Source organism: Pipra filicauda, unplaced genomic scaffold (genome assembly GCF_003945595.2).
Source record: "Pipra filicauda isolate LSUMZ 115617 unplaced genomic scaffold, ASM394559v2 scaffold37_size4185640_pilon, whole genome shotgun sequence".
In the NCBI taxonomy this organism is placed as follows: Eukaryota; Metazoa; Chordata; class Aves; order Passeriformes; family Pipridae; genus Pipra; species Pipra filicauda.
In genome coordinates, this window is record NW_024104509.1 from 1,198,643 (window position 1) to 1,223,499 (window position 24,857).

The 24,857-nt window shown below is 38.2% G+C and overlaps 1 protein-coding gene and 1 long non-coding RNA gene across 5 annotated transcripts in view; one reads left to right on the forward strand and one right to left on the reverse strand.

The window, feature by feature from the left end:
- The window catches only part of RORB (RAR related orphan receptor B), a 148,016-nt gene that overhangs the window by 14,256 nt on the left and 108,903 nt on the right, over positions 1-24,857 (reverse strand). For all 3 annotated transcript variants that reach the window (XM_027729014.2, XM_039384837.1, XM_039384838.1), the window contains exons 3-8: positions 23,926-24,067; positions 20,518-20,919; positions 4,728-4,849; positions 3,342-3,474; positions 1,263-1,370; positions 53-163 (exon numbers count right to left, since the gene is read on the reverse strand). In XM_027729014.2, the coding sequence (XP_027584815.1) occupies positions 53-163; positions 1,263-1,370; positions 3,342-3,474; positions 4,728-4,849; positions 20,518-20,919; positions 23,926-24,067 (1,018 nt within the window). The remainder of the gene's footprint in view (positions 1-52; positions 164-1,262; positions 1,371-3,341; positions 3,475-4,727; positions 4,850-20,517; positions 20,920-23,925; positions 24,068-24,857) is intronic.
- On the forward strand, positions 20,681-21,114 carry LOC120323927. Of its 2 annotated transcripts, none has more exons than XR_005564871.1 (2): positions 20,681-20,731; positions 21,012-21,114. It is a non-coding gene; the product is annotated as an uncharacterized LOC120323927 (long non-coding RNA). The 2 variants fall into 2 exon arrangements; XR_005564872.1 differs by having other exon boundaries at positions 20,687-20,735.

Here is a 24,857-nt window from a genome sequence, read left to right on the forward strand (position 1 = left end):
AAAGGTGGGCAAAGAGGAAAAAAAAACTGTGGTGTTTGGAATGAAAAATTACCTGGTGATATCAGAACAGCAGATGAAAACAAGGCAATCTCCTCCTCAGTCAGCTGTAAGGAACATAAATTCTTTGCAAAGTCAAACGCTTCATTTACCAGATCATCAGAGCCTGCAGACCAAAGAGGACAAAATCAATGCTAGAAATTAGCTCTTTAACCTGCCATGAGAAAGGATTGTTTTTGTGACAAAAAGGTGTGAGTGAATGTCTGCCTTTCATTAACTATTAAAATTCCACCAAACCTGAAAATGTCACTAAAACATACATTGAAGCAAAAAAGTTGTCAAGAATTAGGGGCAAGTACAAAAATTGCAAAGACATCTTAGAAGAGAGCACTATTTTCCCAATGTGGAAAGAATTCCTATTTCTAGATAGATATTAAATCTAAGAGGTATGAAAGACCAGCACTAAATAATTTTCCCATATATAATTTTACTAATTATCAGTAAAAATATTTATGAAAATTTGTGAAAGCATCATAAAGACCAAAATAAATCAACCAATACGCATTCATAAATGCTTTAAACTTGTAAAGAGTGTTTTGTGTATGATATCCAATAAGAAAAATATATACTAATGTGATATATACATTTGAAGGAAATATCTCAAATCTTTGACTTCGGTCCTGAATAAATTTCTGTTAATATCAGTTGGATGGGCAAAACACATCCATTTAGCTATTAACATTTCAGGTAGCACTCAATATCATGTTAAGAAATGAAGTAATTTTTTTCAATAAATGAATATAAATGAACTTACTTAAAAGTTTTAGGCAAAACAATACTTCAGGAAAGTCCTTGTCTATATTTCATAGCAGTTCATCATTTTAGTCACCTCACTGCTGGGGCTAAAGTTGCCTTCTGCAGGACACAATTAGTGGCAGTGATTTGACATATCAAGCACAACTGAACAGTGAAGGTAAACAGCTTGGCTCCTGCCATAAACTCATGTTTTATCAAAACTTCAGATGGCAAAGAAATCCATTTGAAAAAAACCCTGATGCTGCTCTTTTTTATTAGAGAAAAATACCTATCACTGCTAAGAGCTAGTGGACTCACCTTTTTTCGTTTTCTGTTCCAGCCTAGACATTTGGAGGCTTGGGGATTCAACATTTACTGGAGATTTTCATTGTGGGTCACTATTTTCATAAAGACAAATCTCTCGCTATGTGGGTCAATGTAACTGGTTGAAAAGAAGAAGAGCAACATACCCAAAGCTTTAAACATTTGCATTCCTCCATACTTTCCTTCAAACAGAACAGTATTGTTGAGTGGGTTGAAGGCACGGCACATTCTCACCAAAACCACTTCCAAGCAGCCTATCAGACAGAAAAAAGAGCAAAGGAACCATATATTACTGCCTAATATCAGAGTGCAGGAAATGTCAAGAAGATATTTAGGAAGACATGAGTCATCAGCAGGGATAGACACTCTTTGAAGACATCTTGATTATATGCCTCTGAATGGCAGAAAAATATTTGTCTGCTTTGAATGTAGAAAGGGGTCATTTATGGTCCAGTCTAACCACCTTTTCTTTCAGTTGACTTTTTCCCCCTTTGCAGCAAAAAAAATTGCCCAGCCTGGACTAAGTCCCCAGGCTGAGTTTAGACCTGGGCAAATAATTTCAGTTTGAAACATTTTATCCTTAAAATTAGGCATTTATTGAATCTTCTTTTTGATAATTAAACCTTTTTTTTTTTAATACCAAAAACCATCTTCATTGAATCTGTATAAAAATCCCACCTTAATTTGACTGGAGAGGGAGATCATCACAAAGCATTTTTAGAGAGAAAATAAAAGTTAAAGCTCTGTCAAGATCATCCCTAAAACAGGTTTTACTTTAATTTTCCTTGTTTTGGTTTGGTTGGATTTTTTTTGATTTCTTTTGTTGTTTTTGTTGTTGTTGTTCTGGTTGTTGATTAGCCAAAGGAAGACTTCTTTTTTATTCTTTATCTTCGCATATTATTTCCTAACTGCAAAATATGCAGTTGGGAAAATGAAAGGAAACATTTTAAACATGCCTTAACTAAATCCAAATGTCATGTAAAATGAACTCTGAATCTGAGGATTCTTTTGCAAACATGCTTTTGAGAGAGAAGTCGTGACTTTCCTGCTCAGTGTTAACAGCGAAACAGAAAATAAAACCTGGCATATCTTTATATGCTAAAGCTTAACAGTGTTTTCTGACAGTACAGTCAAATACGTCTTTTCCTGAAGGTGCAGTTGTGTTGTTAGCTTTGCCAGTCAAAAGAAGGAAGTTTCCTAGGGGTGCACCGGTATCTAGAGAATTTTCAAAATTAGTACAAGATTTAAAAGAATAGTTTTTGTGCTACAACTCCCTTTTTCCAGAAGGTTGTCTGTATGTTCCCAGGGTCTCTGTATCACTTCCCTTTGCACCTGTGCCCACCATCAGAGTCCAGTCCCACACCGAGCTGCCGTCTTTTGTGTACAGAATACTGAATCACGCGGGCTTTCAGCCTTAAGGAAGAGATCTCTCTTGAAATAGGAAGACTTAAGCTTTAATGAGCCACCTCACACAGTATCCTGCCTTTTACAATTGAAGGGAGCAAGAAACTGATATGACAGGGTAAATGTAATTAATTACCAGTTGCGGTTCTTGTGGTTCACTTGGTCATGTCATTTTGTCCTCCTGAGTTTGGCAGTGTTACTGCATAGTCATGATAAATCTTGTCATGATTTTTCCAGAGGACAGAAATTACCAAGTTCCTTGACAAGTAAGGAAAGCCTTTTCCCCCTTGCCCTTATGCACACACACATGCAAACCTGGCATCCACAGAGAGCATGGCTGGAGCACACTGCTGTAATCTGTTCTCATTTATTCTGAAATCAACTGGCACCAGCAGGGATTTTCCCTCCTGTGCAAAGGCTGTAGGGTATTTCTGTAGTCTCATTAAAAAGATTAGAGATGACCATAGAGGCAGGCCTGAGTGATTTCATGGGGTGGCAGATGACTGATTGGACCAGCTCAATTTGCAGGGTCCTTCCACCACATGTCAAGTTGGAGACTGCAGTTTTTGCAATGGTTATGTGTATGTATGTACTTAATAACTACAACTGACTGTAGAGGGAAGGAGATTAGAAGGCAGTAACATGACTAATGTGGAAAAATACAGAAGGGTTAATGAAAGAGAGTTAGGGGTCTGTTAGGGCCCCTTCAAACTTAAATTAGGGCTCCTTCAAAATTAAAGTGATTTGCAGAACAAGACAGCAGAGCACATTTCTAGGGTGATGGGTGCCAAACCAGTCCCAAGCCTCCGGTGTTTACCCACCTGACTTAAGGAGGAGAATTTGGTCATTCTGGCAGAGTTCCATGAAGCCTGTTATGCGCTTTGCAAACTCCACCACATACTGGATAGCATGGGTGATCTGAATGGCACACTGCTGCCACAGAGCTTCTCTGGTCTTCCGGGAAACCACACATGAAAAAGCAAAGTGGTGAGCAAGCAAGTACATCAACGCATTAAGTTCTTCAGCTAGCCTTGCAGAGGAACTCCCCAGACTCCATTCCCATTCCCAGGCAGAGCTAGCAGCATCTCTGCTTCTCAATGTACTCAGCACTTTTCATTAGAAGGCTGTTTTCACAAGCTGATTGCACCAGTCATCTGAACTCTGGCATTTCCTCTTCAAAGGAGCAGAATGCATTGCCCCACGTTAAAATGTGGTTCTAATGTTGGCTTTTGTGCAGGATAGCAGCATAAAAAATGCAATCATCCATCCCAGAGTACACTTAGGTAAGAAGTGGCAAAATGCTATTAAGTTATTCAACAGAATATTTTTGCTAGTTGAAACTTAAAGTAATATATATAATTAAAATATCATTGCCATCTGGAAATGGATTACACAAAAATTTGATTCCTTGATAATAATTTTCCTTGCACACATACACATGTAAACATATATGGATGTTCTTTTGTTCCTGCTAATTCTCCCCAGACCCTCAGATTTCAAAGAACAAGCTGGAATCTCTCCTGTCTCTTACCTGACCAGCTAATGTGCCAACTGAACTCTGACCACAGACCCATTGCTAATGAAACTAGTGCAAGTGCCACAGAGATTTCTGTTGACTGGACTACACCTGAAGAGGTATCAGTGAAAAACAGACTGAACTTGACCCGAGAATCGCAGAGGCAGAACAAAAATATAGTGCAATGAGAACAAAAATATAGTGCAATGAGATGATTTTTCCACCCAATCTTGAATAGCTTCAATTTAAGGAGTATTTTCAGTTTGTCATTATCTATTGTATGTAAGTGACAGCTATTTGTTACTTACATAAAAAGCAGACATGTTTTTAAAATTATAAGGAAACAAAGTTATATTGTCTTATTTTCTTAAAATCCTTAAAACAACGGATCCAGTCATGATCACAATAAAGTCAACTGAATTTCTGCATAAGGTTTAGATCTGTTATAACAAAAATGGAAAACTGAATTTCATGACTGTACATAAGCTTCAACATTAGCAAATATGTCCATATGCTGGAAAGCTGCTGCTTCTTTCTGTGAAGTGTCACTCCTTTGCTTTCAGTAACCAGTTCCTCAGAGATATTTAGCAGCCTATTTTCACTTACATGAAATTCATCAGTGTATTCTTGCCAAATAAATTACACAGTTAACAATTTCAAGCAGCAGAAAAAGCATATTACAGGACTGTACCTTGCTCTGGTAAACCTTAATTTCTTCATATGTGTGGGTTTGCCATGCTAGCTGATGTAATTCTTCCATTGTATATTGACATGTCTCCAAATGAGATTTAATGATATTCTGTGCAATTCGATCTGTGAAGAGGAGAATAAAACACAGTGAACAGTGATTTGCAACAGCAAAATGTTGAAAACATTGAAATTGTTGGAAAATGCACATTAATAGAATTAATATTTTCTTTCCAATGCTACCTTTCTCTTATTTTTTTTATTTATGAAGATGATTATTGCAAAATGTTTCAGTATGCCAAGCCAAATGATCTTGATAAACAGTGGATCTGTACATAGTGGATCATCCTAGTAAATGATACCTGTTAAACTATACAGAATCTTCATTCTGAAGGCGATTTTTAAGGTGTTTAAATAAATGTCAATTGGACATTTTTTTGCCATTTGGTTACCCAATCACTTTTGTCTGCCTCATGCCTGTGCAGTAACTGGTAGACTCTTCTAGGCTGGAGAAGACGAAGAACATAGCTGTTGATTATCACCTCAGCAGGGTACCTTCACAGGCTTGAGTCCACAGCCTCAAGGCAATATCTCTCCTCCCACTGTGTGTAGATGTTTGCTTGTGTTCTTCATTGTCAATTTCTTTCTAGTTCTTCTAAAAGAATTAATCTGTTGAAGTCAGTGGTCAGCAACTTTCAGAGCTGCTAGGTCTCACAGAAATTGACTGACCGCTAAAACCTGACATAGACATTTACATTACCTTGGGCGGACGCATAAAGAAACAGGAAACAGGTATCTTTCTTCTCAAGTTAATTTTCTAATTTAGTCTGATGAGCAAGAATATGGAGACTGGTTTTAGCAATGGGTGAAAGCTAGAACTAGTATCTTGGGGTTTAGAAGGAGAGATAGGGAACACAGATCTCACATACAACACTAAGTTACCTTAAAGTTATCCTGAAATAGCAGCCTTAGAAACTACTTCACAACACGAAATGCAAGACGCAAGCAGAAAGGGAAGCATTCAGTGCTGCCCTGGAAACCCACCAAAACTAGGAGTAAACTTCTTAGAGAAGTATTTTAAAGCAGACCTTTGCCCTTTAAGCTACTTGAGTGGCTTAAAAAGATTTTCACAAAAACTTCCAGCATGAATTCATTAACACTGGAAGTTGAAATGTCTTGATAAAACATGTTATAGAAAACTGATGATTTCCTTTTTGTGACTTTGAAACCTCAGTGCTTCAGCCTGAAGACATCACTTAAGCCAAACAACTTTCAAACAAAGGAACAAAGGCAAAGGTACAGAAGTGAACTGAAGCGCTTGTGGCAGAATCGGCATTGCACAGAAAATATTTGTCAAAAAGCGAAAGGACACTGGCAATGCATTAGCCAGACCTGAGCATGGGATGTAGAAAGAACTAAGTATGTCATCATTTACTTGTTCACATCCTCAACAGTTTGCACAGAGTTTATGGACCTGGAGCTTGGAGTTCCAAAATAAGACTGTCTCTTTGGACAAATATTGACTGAATTTAAAAATGCCAGCAGGAAGGAAAGCTGAAGAAAAAATGTAAACATGTATATGCTCTCTGTAAACACTGCTATAGGAGTGTTATTTAAAGGACACATGTCTGTAGTACTGTCACGGTTAATAAGCTGAGACTCAGTGGAAAGGCAGTGAAGAAAACATCAATGAGTTGCAGATTTGTATAGAAAAATAAAATCTACTCAATTGAATCTGTACAGGTATCCCTTTAAAGGTCAACACTATATTTAGGTTTCCTGATGGAAGAATTGGCTCAGGCATAAAGACAACCAAGAGCGTATATTAGTAAGTACAGTGACCTACCCACTGTTCTTTTATGGAAGGTTGAATGCAACTCTTAACCCACGATAATAAACTGTTGCATTTCATAATAAAAATCTTAGAGATAAATGGGCATCTTGGAATAAAGGGATGATGATTTTAAACAAATTTTTTACAGGATCTTTAACCAAGAAAAGCAAGCAAAACCTACCTTTTTTAGAAGATCAAAGTTCAGAACATTGCCCCCAGATTGTTCTATTTACAGTTTTAATTACATTATCTTTTTGGAAACATCCTTAGCTACTGTAAACCCCATTGCAGAAGTTCAACTCAAGCTATATTTTTTTGTCAATTATGTTCCTGGAAGGATTTAACTGGAGAGAACTGAGATATGGTCAGAGGAACATTTAGGCCTTGTATCTAAAAAAACAGCGCAGGAGCATGATTTCAACTTGCATTACAATTCTGCAGTCTCAAGGGTGACGGATTTTTGCTCTCTGCAGCCACTGTCTGGTCTTCTTCTCTCTTGTGCTTCTAAGCCCAGCTCTCCTAGCTTCAAAATTTGTTACACAAGCTACAATTTGTCAAGCTATTCACACTCTTGGCATAGAGAAAATGCTTACAGTAAATGTCTCACATAATTTCATATTATTGCATAGACAGATTTTGAATCAGATAAGGTGACCTATGCCAATAATTTGAAAACAAGACCTTTTGATTTCACTGACTTCAAAATATACTTTATTAGAAGGTCTCCATTACTGCAAAGCTCCTCAGCTCCATTCCTTTTCCCACCATTTATGTATTTACCTTAAGAACGAAGAGTTCAGAAACTCTTCAGGGTTTTGTAGAATGGCATTCTGTGTTTACCCCTATACATCTTTTCCTTATGTACTTGTGCTTATGTTGATCTGACATTAAAACCCAATTAGATGTGCAAAGGCCTGGGGCAATCGCAGCAAGCAGCAGCTCTGAATGTTGACATACAAAGAGGAATCAGGTGCAAGACAGACTTGAAACTCTTGTGACACAGGCTAAACAATGTTGAGTGTGTGATGGAAAGGGTACACTGGGTCTGAGAGGAGGAGGGAACTGCTCATTCAGCATAAGTAGCAGAGGAGCCTGCTTGCTTACACTCCATGCTGAAGTCTCTGGAAGGAGCTTTATGCAAATACAGCATACACTTGGTGGCAGAGCTGGCATGATTCAAAAAGTAAAAGAAGTATAAGCTTGTCTTGGCTTCTCAGATGGTCCAGCAACAGAAGATCCAAAGCAGGCAGAGCCAAGAACATCACTCTCAAAGGGTTTCACAGACCAGAGCTGTCTTTTTTTTCTCACATTTCCAGATTTTAGCATTGTTTTGCCAATGAAGTACACATCTTGGAAAATCCCATGCAGAACGACATTCCTAAACCACTGGGAATAATGTACTGACATGTAATGTAAACCTGTCCTGTCACAGGTACTGTGCTGTACCCAACATATGATAAGTTTCTGTGAGACCTAGCAGCTCTGAAAGTTGCTGACCACTGACTTCAACAGATTAATTTTTTTAGTGGAACTAGAAAGAAATGGACAATGAAGAAAGCAAGCAAACATCTACACACAGTGGGAGGAGAGATACTGCCTGGATGCAGAGGCTGTGGCCTCAAGCCTGTGAAGGTACCCTGCTGGGTTGATAATCAACATCTATGTGTGACCTCTTTTCCAGGCTAGAAGAGTCTACTACAGTTACTTCACATATCACTCTTGACTTTTAGTTTATTTTGCTTTCAAAAATCTTAGGCCAGAGATTTCAAAGGTTCCCTTTCACTGGGAAAATGCATGTACACAACTAGCAATCCTGTTTGGACGGGCTGCAAGGACTACAAAAGGCAATTCCATTTTTGTGACCTCAATATGAACAGCATTGCTCCTTGAAATGCTGTCAGCTTCCATCTTACATAAGCTAAAGTAGACTTGCAAGGTTTGCTGTATGAAAAGGAAAACAAAGGAGATGATTCTGACCACAGAAGTGTGAGAATCAAAGTCAGCAACATTTTATTTTCTAGGCACCAACTCCTGCAACTATTGAGTGAAAATTAGTAATTCCAAAGGAAAGAATTCCTGAGCCTGCATGACAGTACACCACTAACATTATAATAACTGTAGCCTGTAAATTGCAGAATTTGTAAAGCTTATCTGACGCAATATGAAAACAATGTTGATTAGCTGCTTTACTCCTCCCCTTTTGCCTACATTTATTACATTAGGGCTAAATCTCCTACCATTCATCATGATCACTTGATATTAAATGATAACAGGGAATCTGAAAGTCACACTACATCCTGGCAGATTAACTCTTTCTGGGAAACATGGTCCACAGAAAATAATGCTCCCAGTGTTCAAACTCTGGCATACACTGGCAAATGCTTTCAGGACATGAAAGCATTTGCATTAGGTAGATTGGCTCTAAATTTGAAGATTTCTTAGCATTGGTACCTTGAAATTTTTCTTAGAAAGCAGGTACTTTTTGTACAAATGCTATGCTTCATTAAAAATAAAATCTAGAAGAAAAGTATTTGCTTCCAGAGAGATAAACCAGAAAACTTACTCAATCAAGGAAACAGTCAGTAGTTGTAACCAATATGAGGTCTTGAAAAATCAGAAACACTCAAACAAAACGCATCATGGAATAACCACAGAATCACAGAATCACCTAGGTTGTAATACACCTCTGAGATCACTAAGTCCAACCTTTGACCTAACACCACCTTGTCAACTACACCACGGCAGTAAGTGCCACATCCAGTCTCTTCTTAAATACCTCCAGGGACAATGACTTCACCACCTCCCTGGGCAGCCCGTGTATTTCTATAAAGAACTTCTTCCTAATGTGTAACCTAAACTTCCCATGGTGTAGCTTTAGACTGTACCGTCTTGTTCTATTGCTGGTTGCTTGGGAGAAGAGACTGATACCCACCTGGCTACACTCTCAGGTAGTTGTAGAGAGCGATAAGGTCTCCTCTGAGCCTTCTCCTCTCCAGGCTAAACAACCCCAGCTCCCTCAGCCTCTCCTCATAGGACTTGTGCTCCAGACCCTTCACCAGCTTCATTGCGCTTCTCTGGACCTGCTCCAGCACCTCAATATCCTTCCTGAACTGATGGGCCCAGAACTGGACATGATACTGGAGGTGTGGCCTCCATGCCAAGTACAGAGGAAGAATCACTTCCCTAGTCCTGCTGGCCACACTGTTCCTGATCCAGGCCAGGATGCCATTGGCCGCCTTGGCCACCTGGGCACATGCTGGCTCATGTTCAGCCTTCTGTCCGTAGCCTGTAGCGCTGCATGTGGTTGTGGCCAAAGCGCAAGACTCAGGACTTGGTCTTGTTGAACCTCATTCCTGTCCTGTATATACTTGTCTGGCTTTCTACAATTGCCCACTATTCTAGTTGTAGAGACTCTGTTCTTAGGGGTGACGAGGAAACCTAGATCGTGTTGGTTGGCATGGCTGGAGAGCCATGACCTAAGTGGTCAGGCTGGCCCCTGCTTCCCATGGCTGGGGCAGTTCTGCCTGTCTTGTCGCAGCAGCTGGGGTACTGCTAGTGAGGACCTGAAAGGTGTCAGATGAATGGGGAGATAATTTAATTGGGATTTTGTGATGCAGTAGTAAAAAAAAAAAAAAAAAAAGTCTAATGCATAGTAGTAGATGTCCGGAAGAAGCTGAAAATTGAAAATTGTATATCAGGAAGCTGAGGAGGATCATAAAGAGAACAGTGCCATTTCAGCAAAAGAAATGGCCTTTCATCTCCAGTGTCTGGGTGGGTAATAGGTACCATGAATGTGTGGTCTGGTCAGTTTGATTGGTCAGCAGCCACCACCTTTTGGGGTGAACATGGGACTGGTTGCTGTTTCTGCCTTTCCCTGAGGTTGTCTGTCTCCTTTGCCTCTTAAGTAGTTTCCTCTTCAAAAGCTGTAGGAACCCAAGTGTCTGAGACTGCTGCTTCCTTTCATAGGAGTGGGCCAGTAGCTAAGGAAGCATTGGACAGCCCTGACAGAAGGATTGGGCAGACAGAAAGACTGCAAAAGCTCTATATACCTCTTGCATGAACTTAGGACTACATCTCACCACTTCCAGAACAATAAATGACCCTTTCTGTTTCCAGATTTGGCTACTCTCCTGGGCTCTTTATTTGTTCGTTCTTGGTTTTGTTATGTTTTGGTTTTGATTCCTCTTCCCCCTCACCCCCCATTATATTTTTTATTTTAGATTTCAGCAGTCACCTCACAAAAGGCAGTCTCCAAAGATTACATTTGCTCAAACATTTATTGCATCAGCAGTGTAGGAATTGCTGAAATCCAAAATACATAGAGAAAACTCAACACTGCAACCTAATAGTAACAAACAAAATCAGCATAGCACAGACCCACAGGGGTCTATTGCCAGCTGATAAGTCAGTCCTGCCTTTTTCATGCATTTCCTTGCAATATTTAGAAATCTCCAACTACAATACTGAGAAAAAACTCCAACTTGAGGTCAAGTACAATGCTGGTGGGGATGGATGCAATCCATGGACTCCACACAACATTCACCAACTGTAAAATGTGCCTGTTAAGTAGAAATTATCAACAGTACTTGGCAGTGTTTGCTTCCTAGAGGCTCCTTAGTTCTTTCATTTGTCTCTTTTCTCAGGAGAGACTCCAGTTTTTTTCTCAGCAATCCCTTCTTTTGCACAGGGAACTGAAGAACTTTGAAGTGTGCTTCCTAAAACACTGATAATCTTCTTCAATTAAAATGAATAATGAATCTTTAATTTGCCACTTACCCTTAGGATCCAGTTGGGTAGCTAAGAGCTCATCTCAGCTTATACCCTAAGTTGAGCTCTCGTAGGGATCTACTATGAATTAATGCTGCAATAACATCACAGTTTTGGCTGGCTGCTGTAAGCATGCATATCAATTTGTACAACTATCAAAACTCCAGCCAAGTATTCTAAACAAAATCTCTGTTCTATGACACAAAAAACTGCCAAAATAGCATTGGATCTACACTATTCTGCACCCTGACTCAAGGGTATTAAGACTGCAAAATTAAAAATTTTAAAACCTGGTTTAATTGCACAGATTATATTAAGAAATTCTTTGACAGTCGTAGAGGCAGTGACACAGGGAATAAAGTAAAAGTATGTCTTGAGTTTGCTTTCAAACATGAGTAATAGGTCCCAATTTTTCAAATTAACTGGCTGAAAAGTCTGAACTTTTTTCTTTTCCACAGAAGAATAGGAACATTTTGTCTTAAAAGTGGTTGTAAAAACTCATTACATTTTTCAACTCTCCTCAGCATTCTCAACTTTATCATGCACAGAGTATTTCCCTTTCAAAAATTATTATAAACAGACTAGCAAGTTTCATAAGCCCTATTTGTTTAATAAATTTGTAGCATTATAAAATATGCAGCCTAAGAAGATGGTATGAAACACAAAAACACTCATATGAGACTAGGAGTGCTAGAATTAGTTAATGAATAACCCTTCCCTGTGTTCAAGTTATTCAGTGGTTACTGTCATGAAGAGACTGACCACTGAGTAAATGTTAAGTGTGTGAATTGTCTGTTTCCTCTCTCTCCTTCAAAGTAAATCAGTGTTTCATTTGCCTTTCTAAAAAGCTCTAATAAATTACTAGAAATGCCAGTACAACTGAAAGAAGTCTTTATCTTAAGGAACCTAGAGAATGGACCTAGAATTCTTTTAAATCCTAGAGGATTTTTATAAATGCTAAAAGGTCTCTATTTAATAATGCTTCTCCCGGGTCTTAGCCAATTTAGTAAAAAATGTATATTTTGTACTAAATGTATATTTTGTACTAATTAGAGATCACGTAAATGGCAGCACTAACCAAGGCAATAACTTGAGCTTATGGAACATGGACTCTAAAGGCATCATATAATTATAAAAAATTTATTGAGATGAGCTGTTTCCTAGCTTCTTCTAGCACAGCTTACACAAAGAGATCTTTATATTAAAAATGAGATTGTTCCGAAACAAGAAAGTGGTTTCATTTTTTATGACTAAGCAAACATTACTTAGACTGGAAATTGTTGTCTATTAAACCTAGAAATATGCATGGAATAATTGGAATATTAATGGTTTTAAACCAGGGCTTGAAGGGTTTGCCCTGTCTTAATCTACAAAAGACTGGGAGAATTTAACATATCTTTTAGTGCTTGTTTCACTGTTACAGGCTTACAATTCACTTTTTGTAAAGATTTTAAGCAGTCTATCTATAGTAACGTTTTAAAAAGTAATAATAAAATATTCAACAATGATTCTATCTTCCTGTAGTTTGGCAAATAAGTTTTATTGATATTGTGTTAGCGTATAGTGTCAGAAAGTGAAACAATTTGGTTACCATAAGCAATGCCAGATCAAAAGAAAAAATATTCATGCAATCAAAAAGGAACACAAGACAGGGCTCCATGCCTTAATATCTTGCTTTAACTATTCCCATTTACATGTGACTTTCACCTGTGCAAGATAACTGCACTGTAAAATCTGTATTCTGATAATCAGTTTCTGCATTTTTCTGAGCCCTATATCTTGTAGCACTGAATTTTTCCACTACACACATCTATGTTCCTCTCCCATGCATTTCACTTCAACTTTTTCTCATATTTTTTCACTCTTGTATAAAAGAATTGTTGCTGTTCTGTGAAATAAAATATGAAATTGAATGGACTGAAGAAAGACATCATTACTTATGGAGCTGGGAACAGCATCACAAAATGCAAAACAAGCAGAATTACACTATTCTCAGGAATAAAGTGGAAAGCAGTGAAAAGCATGAAGTGAGTGATGAAATTTACCAGACAGAAGGTAAACAGTGTGAAAAAGTGAACTGTAGCCTTGGAAAGTCAAACTTAGGATGTTGCATGGGTACTGGGAGAAGAAAAAAAATGTGTAAAACCAAACTTCTGTTGGCTTCCTTGTGCTTGAGGATTAAGGAATGATCGACTAACGTTGTTTAGAATGACAAAGAAATACACTATGGACACCAGATTAAGTTCTCAGAAAGTACAAGTATGCACATTGTCAGTGCTGACTGCCCTGAAACACCATACACTAAGATTAAGGACAGGGAGCATTGACACTAAACCAGTAAAGGGCTTACTCACATGAGGAAGAAAGCAACATATAATCACTAATTCAAACCACAGAAATTTCGGCAGACAGTATGCCACTTCCATATACTACAGTGATTCCTAAAGCATCATTGCCTTGACCTCTTGATTTTCATCTGCAGTTTGCCTCCTTGCAGGTTGTGACTGAGACAGTCCTGGAAGACAACACACTTCCTTCATATGTCCCAGGCCCTCCATGCTCTGGCACCTGCTCCAGCCTTCTTTTTTTGAGGGTTTCTTGCAGAAAACCTGTTACCATTTCTTCTGCTATTGAAATTTCTGCTCCAAAACATACAACAGAGAATCAGCCAAAAGGCTATTCTTACAACTGGCAGCTAAAGCATGTCTCAGTACGCTTTATACCATTAGATTTACATTGATCTTTCAGTGTGATTTCTAATCTGACAATATTCACAGCACAGTGTTATTTCTGAGAATACTGTCATGATATAGGGAATATACGGGATATATGATGTGTAATTTTACATATTTTGACTGCTACAAATGGTTGATTTCTAATTGATTTTTTTTATTTTCAATAGAATGAACATATTTTGTCAAGCTTGGTCATGCAAGAAAACATTCTTTTCTTAGCAGAAAAGGAGTTATTTTATATAATTACTTTAATGGATTAGAAATGTACTCACTTTAAAGAACTATATTACGATGCTTTAAAATGCAGGCTATAGGTAAGGTTGTTTTTAATACTATTTTATGCATATTTTTAATTAATTTGTAAAACAAGCAGAAGTTCCAAGTTTTGTCACATGAACTGAGTACAGAACGGAAATATTAATTTATTCTGATTGTCACTTTTAAATAGGTAATGATGGTAAGATACAGTGCCCTGATGGCATGAGCGCAGAAATGCACACACCACATCTTATATGCTCACTAGGTGGCAACATTGCTCCTCTGAAGTACAGCTGTCAGGGTGTCGACAACAGCCCTGCAAGTTTTTACTGTCAGGTTGGTAGGAGAGATATTAAATTATGGCCTAGAAAAAGAGGTGAAAGAACATTACACAGGACTACAGTCACAAAAACATCATGTTTCACTGCGTGGTGGGTGGTGGCTTTGTAAAGGGAACATAAAACATAGCTACTAATGACACCTTAGGTATGGACTTTAGTTAGAAAGCTTATTGCATTCTGAGTGTGATTTGGAGCACCTAACTGATTATTAAGTGTTCAGTAAGCTATCTGTTAACACTTGATCTGGCACAGGGAACAAACCCTGGAGATAAAGAGAAGGGAGTTAAAGAATAATAGTAGGAAATGCTCATCATGGGAGAAGTGCTTTTGCAACTTTCAAAAACAAAGCACAGCAGAATTTTTAAGACATCAGTCTGATGCTGACATGTGTATACTGCATATGCAACATACAGTGTTGTGGAAATTCATGAGCAGTATAGGCATGGAAGAACAAACTAAATTCTTTTAAAGTTAATGGGAAGATTTCTGCTGAAATCTTTGAACTGACTTTCAAACCAATCCTCAGCAGAGGAGTTGAGAATGTTTACAGGTGAAGATCTCCCTTCAAGTTGAGACAGTGAAGTAACTAAATCCTAAGCTCCTGCTTGTATGATATTGCAGCAATGGAAATTAAATAACTTTACAGAATATAAAGTTGTTCACTGTGGTCCTGAGATGAATGTATTCACCCAGCTAAATTAAGATAAATTACATATGCACAGTGTCATTTGCAGTTTTCAAGATGGCTTGTCTTCTACATAACTATCCTGAGCCAGTCTTTAATAAATTTTTAAGGTTTTCCTTTATTGTCATTTTCCAGTCAAGTGTCAGCGACAAAAGAGCTGTGTGTTACGGTGTAGGGCAGGTGGTGCCTCCTCCAATTCATATTAGGTGTCTGTCCTAGTGAGTTACTGCCCACCCTAAGACGTACATAGCCGAGCAGGGACAGAGGGCCTGAGAAAAGGGAAGATCAAACCCAAGCCTACAAACCTTAATTTAATTTTGGTAGAAATGTAAGCTCTCTTGCGTACCTTCAAATAGCCCTGATGTTGAAGAAACATCATGTAAATCTATGTAAACCCATTTTTCTGTGATTATAGAGGCTGGGCTATGTGACCTCCTTTATGTTCTTGTGGTTCCTTACTGACTACCTAAATATACACAGCAATAAGGCATTCTTCAATTTGACCTGGAGTAAAGCCTTACCCAATTTATTTTCTCCACAACAGTGTTCGCTAATAGTTTTATCTTGTCTCTAAGAAATTATAGTCTTGTAATCTCAACTGCAGTTAGGGCAGGGAAGCCCTTCCAATACCTTTTACAGATCAAGACTGGAGCCACATCTTTAGTGAGGAAAATGCAATGTTCGGCTCACTGATAGATAATATTATGCACATATATTTAAACAAGATGGTCTTTATTTCATCAAGTCTAAAAATAAGTCTTTAATACCTGCTAATTTAAAATCACACTTGGGAGCAAGCATTGCTATCAGGAACTGGAGCTTCCTTCTCACTTTAGAATTTCCCGGTACCAGCTGACCTCCGTGAATTGTGTGAGGAGAAAGCCATTCTGCAAATGATCAAATTCTTGCTTTTGATACAACAAGAAGATTTCATCTCCCGGATTGAAGTCCCTACAATATGAGAAATTTCTGCCTTCCCAGATGTGCAGATGCCACAGTGGTCAGGGAGAAACAGGACCGTGCTGTGAGGTTCCTGGTAGCACCCACCCTTAGGACATGGGTGTCTCCCTTGCTGGCAGTGTCACTGCCTGATGGAACACACCTGGATCATGCCACCCATGGACAGCAGGACAAGCAGAGAAAGAACCTGCCCAACTCATCTGGTCACTGCATCTGACCTACTTTGTGGTCTGTACACCCAACTCCATATTAAGTCTCCAACAAAATGCCTTGAGTTAAGGACAAAAATACTTCTCTTTTAAGAAAAAGGAGCTGACCTGGAAATGCAGGTGATGCCAAGCTGATGCTCTGATACTATATGTTTATTTATGAGCTTTGGACTGATTTCTTTATGCTTTGAGTTTCTTTTTCTAATAGGAAATGGGAAACTACCTGATTTTATACAACATTTCTCCATCATAAGCTCTGACATGAGAAATTTGTGTCTCTGTCTGAAAATAATTTTTTGTCATACTTAAGATTCTTTTTCATAGGAGACATTTCCTATCCTGCTTCTTACAGTGATCAGACAATGTGCAGTTGTACCCAGGACTATTTAAATCATTTGAAGGGATATAAGAGTACTAAATATGTGTGACAGAGCTCTATATAACTTCAACTTGTCAGCACGTCTTACTCCTACAGAAACCCCACTTGCTAGCACAGTATATAGAGATACTAGTAAGCATGCAGTGCAAGATATGCTATATTTTTCTTGCTGTTCCATTCTAATACTGTGCGTTGAAACAGTTGCTGTGCAAAAAATTTTGAATTTCAAAACTGTTAAGTTGAACAATTTCCATTTCCACTACAAAGTCTTCTGTAGATGAATGTACATTTGGGAAAAAGAACACTTTCACATTCAAATTAAAGCATAGAACTGTTAAAGATCAAAGTAGCTCTAACCATTTAGATTACTTTTTGGTGGAACTAGAAAATTAACATGTGAAGAAAAGAATGCAAGTGATGTGCAAATTACATTATAGAGTATCTTAGAAAATATTATTTTTATAACTGAATCAAACTGACAGGGAAAGGAAGACTTGTTACTTGGATTTTTCAGAGAACTTACTGTTGGATAGCAAGCAAAATATAAATACTAAAGTAATATATGCAATTACAGCAAGTTTTTAGTCAGCAGGGACCATTGTTAGGGCTTGTTTTACAAGCATTTAACATTTTCATAATAATCTGAAAGAGAAGGTTCATAGCATGCTAATTAAATAAAGAGATAATTCTAAATTGAAAGAAGTCACAAAGCATCAGTGAAGACTGAGACATAATGTAATAGGATTGAAAAGGTTAGAAAAATAAGAAAGAGAAAATGAGATTCAAACTTGGAAATGTGCAGTCAATTATATCTTAATAAAAACTGGAGAGAAGTGAGTTTGAAACAAGCTAAGCATTAACACCAAAGGAGTAATTGAACGGGATATTGCTTGACATGAGATGCAGAAGCTGCAAAGACTACTTTTGCTCTGGGCTGCCTGTGAAGAAGTCTGTCCCTTGGAGAGCTTGCAGCAACTTTTAGAAGCTCAAGGATGAAAGGAATCCCACACATTCATTTATGAGGGAAAAATTAGGATGGTTGCACTCAAGATCAGGCAAGTGACAAGTGAGGTTGTGCTTAAATATATATATATATATATATATATATATATGTCTTTGAAGAATTAAAAGACCAGAAGAAAACTAAGACTGGAAATTAATCAGAAAATAATCAGTGCAGAAAAAAACCAACAAGATCTGGGGTATTCAGTGTTTTAGTGTATCACAAGGTATGATGGTACAAAGAAACTTCTATCAGGCACAAGAATCAATGCAGTATAGCTTTTATGCCTCCTATATATTCTCTATGATTTCTTTTAACAGTTAAGGCGTAACTTCTATTTAGAATGAGTTGAGTTTATTCCAAATCTTACTGGAGTAAGATACAATTCTGCAGTGAAATTTAAGAACACTATAATATGAAATCAATGCATCCCAGTGCTTAAAGTTTTCCTGCTTTGACTGCAAGACTCAGTTTTACAGATGGTCCAACAATCCGCTGTAGCACTGAGGCAGGCACTTTTTGTTTGTTTTTAAGCACTGAAAATATCACTTGCCTGTGCACTAATCCCAGTATTTTATGGTATATCTCTTCTATTTTTTAAGTTGTGTCAGCTGATTTGTTATACTACAGACCTCTCACTGTCACACTTATCCGTCTGCTGTAGGTGCCACAAATGACAGGCAGCAGTACATGGGTAAAATCCTAGCAATTTAGGAGCCCCAGTTTCAATTTCAAAAGGAAAAGAGATAAATCCCAGAGCATCTGAATTTTGCTGTCAGCTCAGAGACAGGCTCTTTCCTATCTCCTGCTTTATGTGCTTGAGAAGGTGAGCACTTGTTAGATAACACACAAGATGAAAGACTGGAAAATGTGGAGTTGGTTTAGGGCTCGAAGAGCAAAAAAACTGGTGAAAATTTAAGAATGGTAAGTTATTTCTAAGAGAATCAGCAAGAGATAAAATTTAAATGATTCTCTAAAGCTTCATGAGTGAAAAGAACTCATTGCCTTCAGTGAGATCCCTTAACCACTAAGGATATATTCTCTATTTGGGCTCATTTCTGTAACTGAGCACAAACCATAACCCACGGACTATCAGAACTGTCACATTTCTAGACCTCCTCTGAGTCTCTGGAAACATTTCCCTTTGGTATGGGGGATGAAGGGAAACAGCTCTTAAGTATGGTTTAAATTGCCTCTCAGCTGGTTTGCAGTACTGTGATCCTCTGTTGCAGGACTGAGGTGTGCACAAGCCACATGTAAGTAATATTCATACAACCACAAAAGCTGAGAGGGAAGTTGGTGCAGACATTCCTCGCTAACTCTATGCTATCGGTGTAGGACTTCACTGGACAGTCCTAGGCCAAATGTGATAGTAAAACATGTCCTAATAAACAGAGTGGCAGAAAAACATAACTTTCTAGTGCACGATTTGCAACTAAAGTACACAATGTGTTATATATCCTCCTGCACATGAACATGCATGGGCAGAAAACATACTACAGATTCTAACTGCAACTTCATTTTTTTATCAGACAGTAACTACTGTATACATCATTACTGCAATCTATATTGAGTGGAGGCCACATCTCCAGGGTTCTCAGTAGGTCTGAGTACACACATAAATTTACAGATGTAGGTGTACATCCATGAGGCAGCAAGGTCAGGTCAAAACTACAGAGGGATTTTATGATGTGAAAATAATTAGGTTGTTAAGAGTGCTCTTGAATACGATTTCTTTTTTCCTTCTTCTTCTTTCTTTTTAATTAAATTCCATTAACAAATTGTTACCCTTTGATTATATTCTCAACCACAACTGATGCAGCATATTTCACTTGTTGTGGTACCTAATTAGGATGCCAATCTTCTTTCATGTTATTTCTTTATAATAGAAGCAGTTCCTCCAATGGCTTTGGAGAAGTACAGCTAGAAGCATTAGATGAACAGAAATCCTCCTTAGAGAAGAATCACGGTTAGCTGTTGTCTTTCAAACAGTCGCATCTCACAGAGAGGTCTCTTTGCCACTTTTCAAAGATGAAATCAAGAGACAGGTTCTCCAAGGCGTTCAGGCAGAGCAGGAATATCCAAGCAACTACATTCAGAGTCTGTGCACTTCACAAATTCAGTGAACGTGGTCTGCATTGACATCCGTGCACTAGAAGTAGCAAGCTGGTATTTTTCACAGTAAATATCCCAGAATTAGCTGCCATGGGGATTCTGGGTGTTGACAAGAATACAGATGGTTGGCTGAAGAGATCACTTAACCCTGCTAGTAATGAGCTCATTTGAAACAAGCTCCCCACTCCTAATTATCACTTGGTTATGATTGATTCGTCACCTGCTTTGATGCTTCTATTTCATAAACAGAACATGAAGTACTGGGTTTAAGAAACTGTATATTTTGCAGATTTTGGTAAAGACAGACCTGTCTTAATATTATGTCAATTAGTGCCAGACTGATTTTCTTTGCTTTACTCTCTGTATGTGTGTGCACATACACGCACATGTGAACATGTAATTATTGTGTACCTGTGTATGGAATGGCTATATAACATTTCAATAAAGACAGCACTGGAGCTTAGCTTATATGTACACATTGCACTACAGGAACAGGAATTTTTCTTACCTATTTCACTCATGGATATCCCTGGTGCTAATTGCCCGTTGTTGAAAGAGCTGTAGGTAAACAAGTTTGGTACAGAGGTGAGGTCATAGAGAGGTTCCTGCTTTATCTGTTTGATTCCAGTCATGTCTAATCCAGACTGGTCTGGGGAGGGCTGGGCAGAATCCACATTATAATAACCCTCAGACTTCGGCAGATCGATGACATGCCCATTTGAGTAGGTGCTGCCAGTTTCGTTATTCAGGTTGTTCAAGCCATTGCTGATGCCGTTGCTGTAAACCCTGGCGAGGGCTTCTGCCTCACCACTTTGCTGCTGCCGCTGTTCCTGTAGTCGCTGCTGGTGCTTCTGCACTTCAGCGTACAAGCTATCCCTCTGCTTTTTGGACATTCTTCCAAATTTCACAGCTGAAAAGCAAAGCACGATTTCACAGCTGAAAAGCAAAGCACAAGTTTTTCTTGATTGCCCTCAACCCCCTCACTTTTATATTTACTTTCAGGGTTAATTTTGCCGTGGAAACATCTTTTTCTGTGAAAATGAGAAAGGATGCAAAGCTTTACACCATATGCGTCTCATAAAGGAAACAGTATTAAGTGCTTGAACTTACAAACTGACGACTCTTATTTGACAGGAGGCCCTCAGTCAAACAACTTACATCCCACTGAGAATGTTAAAAAGACTATGCATCCTTTTATATCTTTGTGTTCACCGAACAACAACCTAGAGCTGTATGAATTTACAGTATGTAGATTCATATCCTATGTGATTTACTAACTTTTCACAAACCTTTAAACAGTACACTACTAAGATTAGTACTCTGTATGAAAACGAGCCTTAAAGCCTTATTATCACATCCTTGGAATGGGGTGTTATCTTCACACTTTAAAAAGAATAATCTTACAGGTTAGAGTTAGAACTTAGAGGAAAATAACAAAACGTTATCTTTTCCACAGAGGAAATCTTAGGGATTTACACAATCAATTTACATAATGTCAGTGCACAAATCACGTACTCCTTCTTATGAGAAAGGGAGGAAAACATCAGAGGACAAAACACTTTCCCCAGAAACAGGGTTCATTACACTGAGATTGAAATTTTCAAAAATGACAGGCTGAGTGCTACGGAACAGAAGGAGTAAAGACACAGCCTGCATATACAGTAGATCATAGCTGACTATCTTTCCACTCACTCCCCACCACACCATGTCTCTATAAATTCTGATATTCTACTGGGCTAGATCTTGGGATCTTAGAGCAGAGATAGTTGTTCATTGTGCTCTAAAACAAATAAGGGACACATTCAGCAGAATTAGTCAGAACACAGGTGAAAGGACATTGCTCCAAAACCACACATTTCTACTTATTATGAGGTGTATTTTCACACTGTGTATTTCCAGTCCATCTCAAAATGGGATCAATTCAGAATCCCCACATTTACTAGCACAGGATGGCTAATAGCACAGGACTCTCTTTTAGCTCTCAAGAGGAGTTTGAGCTGACACATGGATAAATGTGAAATTCTTCAATCAGGAAAAAGAAAAGCATAATATGAAAATAAAGTGACAGAACAAGAAGATGGCAGCCTTTTCCCTTTCTTTTCACTTTTTTGTTACACCAAGAGGGTGTAAAATTGCTTCTTATTGCCAACTTCAGTTTACCTGCAGTCCTTCACTGAGGCTGCAAGCTTCCTCACACGAACTCAGCCTGCTCCTGCAATCGGTCCGTGGTGCATTGCATATCCTTATGGACATATACAGTGACTGTATTTTGAATAATGCAATTGTGTATTTTCTTCAAATTTAGGGCCTCGGTAATAAAAACAAATACCCACTGTTTATCCTGATTATATATTCATTAATTGGATTCTCCAGCTGCTGTCAATTAGCATCCTGCCTTTGCATGATAAAAATGAATCTATTACATGTCTGAGAGGTTAAAATCACATTCAGTTTTTCTGTTAAAAAATTCATACACCCTATTTTAAATTTGCAAGAGCTATTTATATTGTTACTTCTAAACACTCTTACATAAACTACGAGAGAATAAAGCGAAGCTTTTGGACGAATCACTCGCTTTGTCTGTATGCAGTGATCCCCAGATTACTCTTGGGAAGACAGTGCTGTCTGTCACACTAAAATACCCTTGTGATACCTTAAATCACTGGAAGATAATACTTCTAGGAGGAAATCATGTGCTGTTAAATTACTGAAATGTTACTACTTTAATTGCTGTGAAGAATTAGGAGCTAAGGTGTCAAGTAAATTGGATGCTAGGACCAAAAAGAATTAATGGATTAAAGGCCAGACTGCATGGCTCCTCCCAGATTTGTGAGACTGGAGAGCAAGTCATTTCAGTGAGACTTGAGATACATTGTGGTAAAAGAAGACCTACTATGGTCCAAATTTAAAACAAGTTTATAATCTGTGGACCATCTAAAGAAATAGTTCTTCAGATAATTTCTCCATCAATGACTGGTAATTTCAAAATACATATTTTGTGTAAAGTTTTTAAGATAGAAAACTGCTTTCAGGCAAATGAAATTATTATAACTTGCCTTCAAAAAAAGAGAACATTTTCTTCTTATATTTTCTGACTATTTAAAACATGCCTGTAAACTGGAAACCCCCTGCATGAGGAGTGGTGGCTGGGGGAAGTAAATTGTGGGCAGTCTTGCCAAAGCCTCCCACTACCTGCAGCTTTGTTGTGATGCATATTCTCAGATGCAATCTTGGCTCATCACACCACAGCTTGGAAGGTGGACCAGAGCTCTTCAAGGACCATAGGATCCTGAGATGGGATACACTGTTGAGCTTTCCTCTGGCAAAGGGTCCATTTTCAGCGCCTAATTAGGAAATGTTTCCTTTATAGACCCAGACAGGGACAGGAGGCAGTGTGCAGGTAAAAGAAAGGTTGTTTTTTTTCCCACTCCAAAATATTTGGTTAAGTGCTCTGAATAAAACAAACAGAAAGCTCTAATGCTATCAAGGTGTAAATTTCTGTTTAACTGCCTAGTTACTGGCACAGACCCTTAGAGATCTCAAGGAAAGGTATGCTTTCACACAACAATATTTAATGTCAAAAAAAATGGTAATGTTTAATATAATGCTTAATATAAACCCACCTCTCCAGAGCTGACCTATCTGTGCTTTGTGCTTTTGACCAAAATCACATATTTCGCTTCTGATTCCTTCTGTTTCAAACTAATACTGCTCTCCATTTTGTGATTTCCCCACCCTTTCCATGAAATTAGCCTCTTGTTAACAAAATGGAAAAGATCATCTCACAGTGCATGCACTACAAAGCAAGAAGTTTCTCCTCTCTCTTTTTGCAGAAATCTACAGGGAATTTAAATAAGTCAGAAGTGAAGAAGAGTTTCAAAGGGCTTAGGTATGAAGCACAAATTTTACTCCTTACCATCTCGAGACATTCCCAGGGCAAGGCATTTCTGCAGTCGGCAGTGTTGGCAACGATTTCTGTTGGTTCTGTCAATTAAACAGTTTCTCTGTCTTGGGCAGGAGTAGGATGCATTGTTCTGCTGACTCCTCCTAAAGAATCCCTTGGGTGCAAGGAGAGATCAACTATTACCATGAGCATATACGTGAGTGTGCGCACACATACACCCACAGACACACACATACACACACACACACAGAACCATGCAAATGGCTACAATAAATTTATTTAGTGCAGTGCTACTCATGCTGTGGCTTTGCAGGTATGGTGGCCTTGCACAGTGAAATTAAATAACATTTACTTATAAGGAGAATTTTGCTTATTCTGTAAAGAATGTAATTCTACTTTGTTAAAACTCCAACAATAATGTTACAGAATGCATTTTTATTGTGCAATATTGATCATGTATTATCTAACACTTGCTCCTAATAGAGGAAAAGCTTGTCAGCATTTGTAAAGAGATGAATTAAATGTACTTGTTTTGACTATTTTCTTCCTTTAATGAAGAAACTGGTAATAACTGTCACTGGGTACAAACAGCATTAGAAGCTGAAGTCTGCTCTTCAGTTTAACATGGCAAGTGTTGATCTAATCTGGAGGGGCTATACCCTTCAAGAATGAAAAGTAATTCAAATTCAAGCTTCACAAAAGCACTAGGATATAATGACTGTATCAAGTAAAGGCAATACACAAAGGAGAAAGTAACACCTTTAGATACTATCATGATAAAGTAACGACACTTTCCATTTCAATAGAATATAGCATTCTCCATTTTATCTTTGAAAAAATGTGTATTCTATCTCCTAGAAGGTTTTTCTGGCTAATTGTGGGTTATTTGGCTAGAGATCTGAGGGCTAGAGGGAAAGCATATATACTGAAGTCCTTACGAGCTC